General features: G+C 38.8%; 1 protein-coding gene across 6 annotated transcripts in view; it reads right to left on the reverse strand.

Annotated features, from left to right (window-relative positions):
* Positions 1–6: 6 nt before the first annotated feature.
* Positions 7–10,873, reverse strand: part of Prrc2c (proline rich coiled-coil 2C) — a 66,356-nt gene continuing 55,489 nt past the window's right edge. For 4 of the 6 annotated variants that reach the window (XM_029539237.1, XM_029539234.1, XM_029539236.1 and 1 more), the window contains exons 25-36: positions 10,466–10,667; positions 9,065–9,268; positions 7,949–8,061; positions 7,501–7,637; positions 6,554–6,785; positions 6,052–6,174; positions 4,761–4,979; positions 3,729–3,832; positions 3,062–3,188; positions 2,004–2,240; positions 532–584; positions 7–94 (exon numbers count right to left, since the gene is read on the reverse strand). In XM_029539237.1, the coding sequence (XP_029395097.1) occupies positions 22–94; positions 532–584; positions 2,004–2,240; positions 3,062–3,188; positions 3,729–3,832; positions 4,761–4,979; positions 6,052–6,174; positions 6,554–6,785; positions 7,501–7,637; positions 7,949–8,061; positions 9,065–9,268; positions 10,466–10,667 (1,824 nt within the window). In that variant the 3' untranslated portion in view covers positions 7–21. The remainder of the gene's footprint in view (positions 95–531; positions 585–2,003; positions 2,241–3,061; positions 3,189–3,728; positions 3,833–4,760; positions 4,980–6,051; positions 6,175–6,553; positions 6,786–7,500; positions 7,638–7,948; positions 8,062–9,064; positions 9,269–10,465; positions 10,668–10,873) is intronic. The other 2 variants (XM_029539235.1, XM_029539238.1) reach the window with 2 other exon arrangements.

Below are 10,873 nucleotides of genomic sequence, written 5' to 3' on the forward strand. Positions count from 1 at the left end.
CCACTCTCTGGGTCTTGCCTCCTATCTGTTTGCTTTGCTGTTGTTCAGAGAAGAACCGCTGCGTGGACTGAAGAACCTCTGCTCTCTGCTTTGCCTTTAAAAACAAGAAAACAAGAACTGAAAACATTGCAACATTACCTAGCATTATTAAAGCCTGTCAAGTCAATCTCAGTTCAAATTTTTGTACCAATCACAAAAATCAGTTTTCCCTAAGTTTGTTTGGCCCCATTGATCTTTCAGTTTTTAATGCATAGGCTTCTCCTAGCTCTGAAAATATTCTATGTGATTTTTAAAAAACACCTGAAACAAGACCACCCCCCACCACCTTTCTAGCGTCTGCCCTCTTATAAACAATAAAATACACATTGCTGCTGATTCATATCTTTTTTGGGAACAGCTCACTAATACCAAACTTTATTTGGGGAGGCTGCTTGCAAAGTCTGAAAACATACATGTAACACTTAAAACTTCTAGTTATCAATATGTGGTCTACAATAAAATGAAAAGGAAGCACTTATATTGTGGCATTACCAACACCTAGGACCAAATGTCTTGTGGCTGAGTCCTCTTCCCACAGCTCTCTTCTGCAGGGGAAGAGCATCAGAAATTAGTAACTAAAACTTCACTTCATCACTAAGTTCTGATAGCTCCTACCACATTCTGAGCTGGTAAATAATGTTTCAATGACAATGTGCCCCAAAGAATATACTTACATTAACCTGTAATTATAGTACTATACTATATCCAATTAAACTTAACTTTCTACTCCTTTTGCATATAATAAAAAACAAAACAAAACAAAACAAAAACCACAAGAGCTCCTTTATGTTCTACTGGTAAACCTAAACTAACTAAAACAATTTGTAAGAAATTTATACTCTCCCACCCCATTAATATTATTATGTTCTAATGTCATTTTTAACATAAGAATGTTTAAAAATCAAGTGGCAATTAGCCAGGAGTAGACGGCTACACAATCTGCAAAGCTTTTGGTGCAAGCACTTGAGTAGTGACAGACAGACGAGAACCCTAGGCACACAGCCTAACAAACTGAGTAATGAATGGGTCCTACTTGGTCTCCTAGAGGGTAACCTTTAATTGGATTACTCAGCTTTAGAAACAGAGGGACTCTAGTCAGTTAACTTACTTCTTTAATAGTATTATCACAAATATGTCTCTAACTCAGAGTAAAGCCTTACTGTGCACATTCCCCCTGCTCGCACACACAAAGCTGGTGGTCTCTGTTCTAGCCTAATCTATGTGGTGAGAAAACTGCTAAGATTCTTAAAGTCAACCCTAAAGTAGTTACAAAAACAAACTCAAACTGGCTGTATAGGCAGACGGGCAAGAATTATACTAAAAACTGTCCCCACACAGACTCCTAGTAGCCTCAGCAAACCCATGTCTATTTGTGCCTTTTACCATGAAGGATCCTAAAGAGCTTTTCTGAGTTCATCTATAATTGCATTTTGGAATATGGCCACCTCAGGTGGCATGCCAAAAAAGGATGTGGAATGTTTAAGATGAAAATTACTCAAATGATTTCTGAAGGAATAAGAATCTTGTAGCTAACATGTCTTACCCATTCCAGAGTTCACAAAATCATGATTATGTATTAAGTTGGGAGGGGGAGGGAGATAGGAAAAAATAATAATACAGGGTGACTGGTAATAACAATCCATATTACTTTTCTTAATATTTAAAAATACTGCATCCAAACTCAGTTCTCCCTCAAATACTTATTTCACAGGCAATCCGTTTGAATATAGTTTAAAATGTTAATTTGTTTTCTGACTATAGTGGCAAAGGGAGGGGTCATAAAAAGGAGGAAAAGGTAAGGATGGAAGGGAGAAAAAACAAACGGGGCTGGGATGAATAAAAGCAGTTAGCTTGGTTAAGTCTGGTAAAGGCAACAGATGCCTGGATACACGGCTATGGGCCAGGGCATTTCCGACAGGGTTCAGACAGACTCTTGCTCTGCTGGCCACCGACACTGTACTAACCTTCAGATCTTGTTCAGCCTTCAACGCAGCCTGGGCCTGATTACCTCTGACTCCTGAGAGTGATCCACAAGGACCCCTGGCTACATGTGGCAAACGAGCATGGCTCNTNAGGCCTGTGGTCAGCGGAGGAGGCATCTGACTGGCCAGTGCCATTGGTGGCCTCTGTACAGGCGCTGGGAAGGTGTTAGTATGTGGGGCTCTTACCAATGGAGGGACCAGGTTAGGCTGAGAGAGAATCTGAGTGAAAAAAAACAAAACATACAACATTGAACTGTTAAAAAAAAAAAAAAAAAAAAAAAAAAAAAAAAAAAAAAAAAAAAAAAAAAAAAAAAAAAAAAAAAAAAAAAAAAGGCCAACTAGATCAGGCTGGCTTATCCCAGAGTAAATCTGTGCCCATTCTGCCAGTGGAAGTTTTTGGATCGTGCCAGTCCATTAATAAGGACAAAGAATAAATGGGCCATGCTTATAAAGTCTAACAGAAAAATTAGGCAAAGCATGCTATGGCACTTCAGATGGAAACTCTAAGGGGTAGAGAGAAAGGGATAATTGCAGAAAAGCACACTTCTATAGGTACAGTTACAGTAATTCAACAAAGTGTCCCTTAGGAACCAATCCTTGTCTGTGACTTACTAATCTTAACCAGTCTCCAATATGATTCAGCCAGGGGAGGAGAAACTCATGCCTACGCATTATTTCAAACATCCTGTAAACTTTCTTCAACTGTGCAGGTAGCATAAGGACCAAACCCACCTGAGGGTGGGCCTGGAAACCTAAGCACGGGAACCCTGCATTGAAAATCAAACTGCTTCCAAAAAGACAAAGGGAACAGGACTGAAACTGTCAGAGCCGTGTGGGGGATCTTGAGCATATCTCATGTCTGCTATAATACTAAACTACTACTGCATCCATTTTTCAGTATCATACTTTTAAAACCAGGTAAGTTTTCATTCCCAGGTGCACACTGTAACTGCTCACCTATGTGGTGACTGTAAAGCTACACCCTTAGTCAGACCAGCCATCATTACAAGCACTGTACTCACCCCCTGGGGTCTGCCTACCTGGGGTGCAAACTGTGCAGGAAACGGCTGTGCCATTCGTACTGTGGCAGGGGCTGACTGGAACTGTTTCTGATACACAATACTGTTCATTTTGCTAGACTGGCTGTTTGGACTTGTTGATGTAGCCCTTGGAAAAGAAGTCATGGTTAGTACAGTAGTGCCAGGTCAACAATGCTGTTAGATTTTAAAGGCATTTTACTTTTGGATTTCCATCATATTTAGTGGCTGAACATGGTAAGATTATTAAGGACAGCAAAGGTAAGAGAGAGTTCCTATACTTGTATTAACAGTATGTTCTTGAAATACAGTGTTCACACACATACAGTGGAGGACTGCCAGGTCCGTGTTCATTCAGATGATGCACCTAACCTTCAAGAGACTGGAGGCCCCAGGGAGTTTAGAGGTCAGGTGGGGGTGGGGGTGGGAGCATCCATGTGGAGACGGGGTGGGGTGGGGTGGGGTGGGGTGGGGAGGAGGTGTGGGATGTGGAACAAAATAATAAAAAAAAAATAACGGTGTTAACATCTTAGATAAAATTAGCAAAATAAATGTTTTAATAACATCTGCTTAACATAGGATTGGCAACACCTTAAGGATTTTAACAAATGATTTTTAAAATTTTCAAAAATTATGTAATTTCCTAAGCAAATTTAAATGTCCACCTTACCTGAATGGACTAGATGTAGGCGTGGTGCTTCGGCCACCAATTGGAGGTGTTCCTGGTTTGATATCAATGCCACTCCCAAAGGCTTTTAGTTCCATTTCAGACATCTGAAAAAAAAATAAGGCACAATAAAGTTAACTTTCCCTCTAATTCTGTCAACAATGTGTTGTGCTTAATGTCCTATATATGGTGGTTAAACTATAAAGTGGTTAAAACAAAAAGAAAAACCCTACTATAGCCAAAGGACCAAGCAGACTGATAGGTCTGAAAGATTATGTGATTCTAATGCTTCCATAAAAAAAAAAAAAAATGAATTCTTGTTTGCTTGTTTGTTTTTTGAGACAGGGTTTCTCTGTATAGCCCTGGCTGTCCTGGAACTCACTCTAGACCAGGCTGGCCTCAAACTCAGAAATCCGCCTGCCTCTGCCTCCCGAGTGCTGAAACTAAAGGCGTGCACCACCACACTCGGCTCTGAATTCTTTGTTATTTGACAAAACTAGGAACTATAAGAAAAGTAGTAAATAATGTAGGAAGAATAAAAGCATACATTCATCCTCTTAAGGTTTTCTGTGGGGTTGTAAAAACTGATGTTTGATTTATATTAGATCTTTTGTTTTTGTTTTGTTTTTTCGAGACAGGGTTTCTCTGTATAGCCCTGGCTGTCCTGGAACTCACTTTGTAGTCCAGGCTGACCTCGAACTCAAGATATCCACCTGCCTCCGCCTCCCAAGTGCTGGGATTAAAGGCATGCACCACCACGCCCAGCGGAGCGGATTTGTATTAGGTCTTACTTATGTACTTGGTTGTGCACACTTAATCACCCTCAATATGGAGGTCAATTTTTGAATTATTAGTTCTCTCCTTCTATGTGGCTTCGTAGCATTGAACTGAGTCTTGGTAGAGGGCGACTTTACCCAATGAGCAATCTTATAGCCCTCTCAACACAGGTATAACAAAACCACACAGATCTATTATTATTATCTCTGACACCCACCAGCTATACAGCCTCACGTGCACTAACCAAGCTTTACTCACTTTTCCTGTGGTCGCCATCATGCTATGCTGTGTTCCAGCAGGGATTAATCCTCGGAAAGGCTGGCTTACTTGGGCAGGACGGCTCAAGCTCTGAGCCTGTGCTTGTGGGGTTGTGTGCTGTAACTGGGGCTGAAGTGTCTGAGGCAAAGCAATCAGAGGTTGCCCTGTAGATCCAAAATTCGTCAAGGAAAGCTGGGATGCTGGTAAAGGTACTGTAACCTAGAAAAAGAAACAAAAAGATAATGTAATAATTACATTTGCTTGTAATTATTGTGTGCGTGTATCTACATAAATACCAACAGAGATCTTCAAATTAAAAATGTAAGTAAAATACTTTCAAATATATAGTACATACAAATCTTTTAGGTTAAGTAACTAGCTCTGTTTTCCCCCCTTTAAGACAGGGTCTCACTATGTAGTACTGACTGGTTTGAACTCAGAGATTCGTGTGCCTCTGTCTTCCAAGTGATGGGATTGAAGGTATGAACCAGCATACCCAGCCCACCAGCCCTAACTAAAACTGTTCTTGTATTAGAGGTAGGACCATATATAGTCTTACACTAGTCTGGAGAAATGTGGGATTTGGTGGTTTCATTATCACACCAAGGTCAAGATTTACAGTTCTGTATATGTTAACTGTAGTGTAGTGAAGAAACCATATATTAACTTTGAATATACCCAGAGCACAAATCAAATACCAGAAAATATACACTTAAAATTGTCCATGTTCCTTTCACCAATATTTCTATATTATGTACAGGTTTCACCAAATTGAGTGTTTATAAGTAAAAGGTCTTTTCGTTTTTATACAAACAATTCTTACCTGACAATATTTATTCCTTACAACATCAAGCAAAAGATTAATGGCTTGCTTTAGCCTTCTACCACGCATAATGTCACTTCCCATTGAAAAGTCCAATCATACTCGTGCATTTAAGATGCTGCCCTTAGTGCTACTCTGCTACATTATATCAACCACCTTAGAGTCTTCTTTCACCTATAACACTGAATGTACTGTATTTTTTAATAAACGATTTTCAAAATTTCATATGCATGGATTCCTTTCTTATAAACCCAGCTTAAATAAACCAAGTAAACCTAGAAGGCAGTGAGGAGGAGCTGGCTGTTACAGGAGTCAGGGAAGCGCCATCCACTTCCAATAGACCTAATGGGATCCCCATGACATTCCAGTGTAAATCTGAAAACCACCTCCTCTATCTTGGTTCTATATAAATGTCGAAATAACAACAAAACAATACAAAGAATAATATAGAAAATTGAGGAAATTTACCATGCCATAGTTTACCTGCTGGAGAGCACTGGGTGATTGGGCAGTGTTATAAAAATTTGTCTGACCAGGCTGCTGTACTTGTCCAGAGTAAAGATTTGAGGCTTGAGTAAGATTTGCTCTTGCCTAGAAAAATTTACAAAAAAAAAAAAAAAAAAAAAACAAAACAGAAGAAAAATTGAGAAGTCCCAGTCAATTTATATCAATATTATCATCTTAAAAGGAAAGATCCCAGCTAGGCATGGTGGTGAAATCCTTTAATCCCAGCACTCAGGAGACAGAAGTAATGGACCTCTTGAGTTCAGAGGCCAGCATGGTCTACACAGAGAAACCCTGTTTCAAAAAACCAGAAACAACAAAAAGGAAGATCTTTGGTTTTTTTTTTTACCCCATTATATCTTTCAATATTTAGCTTGTACAGATATTTTTCTTTGTAAGTTAAATCCAGGGCCAAAGGATCTGGATTTAAAAGCCCAGTAAGAACACCACAAGTAAGCAGTCTTACCTGAAGAAGATGTGTATCAATCAGCTGAGAACTGCCTAGTCCTGATGCCTGTCCCAGCTGATGCTCATACAGTATAGGGATGGGCTGAGTATTTGAAGTCTGCTGAAAGGCAAGTCCTGATTGTGCCTTGGCAAGTTCCTGGTGCTGGACAGCTGGAAAGTTGTGGATAGCTGTACCAGAGAGTACCACAGAAGGCTGGGAAAGACTGCTTTGCATAAAGGCTGGCTGTGATCTATGAAAAGTATTAAGCAGGAGGAGGTCATGTTATATCCTAATTTGTTTAGAATTGTGAAAATTGTGTGTTTCAAATAACCAAGTACTCTTAAATCAGTAATTAGGCAGGGAAGACAAGGTCTTTGACTACTTGTTTCAAGATTAACTCCTGTTTGCAACAGAACTCCAAATACAAAAGTTTGAGGGAAAAGCCTGCTCTTGGCAATGAGTAGTTTACATGTTACCTTTTAATTATAATAATTATTTACATCTTACATGTGCTGTACAAAACTGAGAGTCAAACTTAGTGTTCTCTTTGGTGACATTATACATATAGTCTTGAGACCAGTATGGAAGAAAGTAAAGCAATGGTTTCTTCTAACTCCAGTTCAATTGCTCTGAGCAGGATCTCACTTTATGACCAGGCTGGCCCTGAACTCACAACGATCCTTTTGCCTCTGCCTCCTGAGAACTGGGAATCTTAAGTGTGAGTCACCATGCCTAGATAAAATAACTCTAATTAAGATAGTGCACAGGTTATGAAAATTTTATATGAACAAAAGAACCAAGACATAGTTGAAATCACCAGGCACAGGCTTGAAAAACATAATGTACACAATTATTTAGTTTATAATATAATAATAGGGCTTGGGGAAAAGGAATTAGCACTAGATACTACATAACCTTCAATTGTTTTATTAAAAATTATAGAAACAACTTTTAAGGCAATTTACCTATATGGTTGAATTGAAGAACTGAATAACTCCTGAGCCTGAGAAACAGCAGGCCCAGCCCCCAAACTCAGCTGGGCTTGATGCTGCCCTTGCAGTGGGGCATAGATAGGGATTGGAATCTGCTGAACCGATGTTGGCTGCAATGAAATAAAAAAAAAAAAAAATGCACATGTAATATATAGACACAACCTTCACATACACAAATCACAAGACTGGGAAAATAAAAACAATACTCCAGACATAAAAATAAGATTGATCAGCAACCCTTTAAAACCAATTTTGTTTTTAACCCATGACTTACTGGGCATTGGTATACTAAGCTCTGGTAATGTGGGAATCAAAAATTTCTCCAAGTTTTGCTAATTCAAAGTCGATTTTAACTTAAGTGAATTTAACACTAAAGCCCAAGACAGAAAAGCCATAGAAGTATGTAGACCAGGATGTTTACCTGCGAGAGACCAGGCTGAAAGCCCTGCTGCTGAGCCAGGGATGGCGGAGCCAATCGCGCATGCTGCGTGTTGAATAAATGACTTGTATCCATATAGAAGGCTGGGATTTGAGCTAGACCATCAGAAAAAACAATCACTATTATCTAAATTTCAGGATTTTCCAAGTAGTAAACCAAATTACTTGTAGCAGTTAAAAAAAAATTTTCTGGCCGATTTCAAATATGAGCATTCTGAAAAGTCACTGGAAAAGTATAAATGTAAAAAGATATAAAACTTCTAGTAGAAAAGTGCATGTAAATAAAACATTGTAAATTTGGTGCTACTTGGCCATACAAAATAAATGCTCTCATATGTTCTCAGTTAGCTTCGTGCTGGTAATATTTCACACAAGAAATGAACCTGACCACTGAACCAGCAAATCTACTCCAATATTAAACTACAGAGTAGAATAGGGCAATATTAAAAACAATTAGCATTTAGTGATTAAAATGTTTGGTATAGATTTTAAATATATTTTTACATGTTTTCAACAAGCAATTTTGATGCAGATAGGAATTAAGATTCCTATCTATAATACAGTCAATATAGACTAGTACAAGTCTTAGAAGCTTCTTAAAAGAATTGTGGATTTATGTGCGTTATGAATTACTAGTAATACAGTATCTTGAGATATCAGGGAATAACAGACGGTACTGATAGTACTTGGTGACAACCATACATTGTTATTCTTGTTTGGTATACGTATGTTCTCTCTACCAAGAACTTCATTATGTATTATATTTTTCAAGTAACGAAGTTCTGGTGATTGTAGTGAAACTGCCAAACATGGATAAGTTATGTTGCAAATTATGACACTAACTTGTCATAAATGTAGAAGACAAAAGTGGAGACAGACCGACCACCCCCACACACATACACCCACATCCCTTCTAAAAGTTCCAGAATTCTTGTCATGGATAGAAGGGACTCAAACCTAGAAATACATTTGGAACGTCAATCAATCAATCAATCAATCAATCAATCAATCTCAATCAAAGCAGTAAGTCATGAGACGAAAAGAGCATACATACAGCATCCATTTTCTAAATTTCTCTAACCACCCCTAGAAATCTTACCTGCTGCGGACTGAGACACATAAACCTGTGGGCTCTGCTGTTGCTGTGCAATGAGGGAAGGCATACAGCTCAACTGTGAAAAATGACTTGCAGAAGGTAGGCTGCTGGTCTGTAATTGTTGGGGTTTTACTTTACAAATATTAGGAGGGTCCGAAGTGGTTGTCGATTTTGTACTCAATGAAGAGGTAGTGTAAGTACCAGCTCCTGTATTTGAAGAAAGGAAAAAAATGTAGCATGTTCACTCTTGTGATTCTATGGGTCTCATGGGTTTTATGTACAGTAAGTCTTCAAGCAACCATAGAACAAAAATACTTGAGGGGGTTGGAGTATCTCAGGGGCTAGCAATGTAATGCAGACAAGGCAGCACATGCCTGTAACCCTAGCCATGTTACTGTGATTTCCATACTCAGGAGCTATAGGCACAATCTTATTCTCACCTATAGAGTTCCAGGAATATAGGCAACCTTGTCTTGAAAAGGGAAGAAGGGGGAAAAAAAAATCATGTCAGTATGAAGGATGGACAGCCTTTTATCCTGTCACTGTTTGTTTAACAATATACCAGAGACAATTAGCTTGACCTGAAAACAGGTCACTGGATTCCAAAGAAAGACTGAAGTGAAGAACTTTTCAACTCATCCTACCAATCTCCTGTTTGTTTAATACCAAGTCCCATTAAAGTAGAGGAGTTCAAGCTAGTCTAAAAAATGGGCAGTAGGGAATGACTAGACAAGTTTTTAGGGTACTATTTGGCATGACATTACAATGCAGGAATCATCTCCAAGGTTTTTTCTTTCATTTTCGTTTTTGAGACAGTGCCTTCATAGTTGTCTTCCTGCTTCAATCCACCAAGTGCTGAGATCACAAGCATATACTACCACACCCTTTTAGATTCCTAAGTCTAAATATACCTACTACAAAATAGAAAAACTGCTATAGGACAGTCCAGACAGACACCAATGGTGGAGTGGATTATTCAAATTAGTACAAATGGCAAAATATGCAAAAGCAACCAAATAAACACCAAATAAAAAACAAAGCAAGCAAATTCTGTATAAGGTATATTTTTCATCCACTGGAAAGATATGTTCCACTGCTTTGGAAACATCAGGGAATACTGTAAAAGCCTGAAATAAAATTTGTTTTTAAACAGAGTAAGTTCCAGGACAGCCAGGGCTACACAGAGAAACCCTGTCTCAAAAAAACAAAAATAAAAAATAAAAAAAATAAATAAAAAATTCTGAGACAGAAGTAAAAGGGCAGGTAAGAGAAGGAGTTTTCATGAAGTATTTTGTCTGCTTGGGAACAGCAGATCATTCAGGTTGGGAGTGTGGTTCAGTGCTTGTCTAGGAAACATTAGGCAATCAAACAAAAAGGCATACAGGAAAACTGACACATTTCTACCTGATAGTGATGCTGTAGGAGTGACTGACGCAACTGGGATCTGCGGCATTGATGCACTGGAAAAGGAGCTGTAATTAGCAGTGCTTGGTCCACTGGCACTGCTGCTGACTCCGCTCACAATGGGAGGTGCTGTAGAAGTTACTGGGGACCCTTTTTCCCGTAGATTTGGAGAATTCTCCCATGCCTTCCGTGCAGACTCCATCTGCAATAAAATAGACATATATTAAAGTAACAAATAAATAAGAAAAACCAATAGACAACATCCTCTATACCCCAGTATGGAGATTCCAAATAGTGTCAGCGTGAGAGTTTTCAAACTTTCGACCCAAAAGGTTCTTTCTTTTCTTTTCTTTCTTTCTTTCTTTTCTTTCTTTCCTTCCTTCCCCTCCCTCCCTCCCTCCCTCCCTC

The sequence above is a fragment of the Mus pahari genome, chromosome 5, assembly GCF_900095145.1.
Source record: "Mus pahari chromosome 5, PAHARI_EIJ_v1.1, whole genome shotgun sequence".
Lineage (NCBI taxonomy): Eukaryota > Metazoa > Chordata > Mammalia > Rodentia > Muridae > Mus > Mus pahari.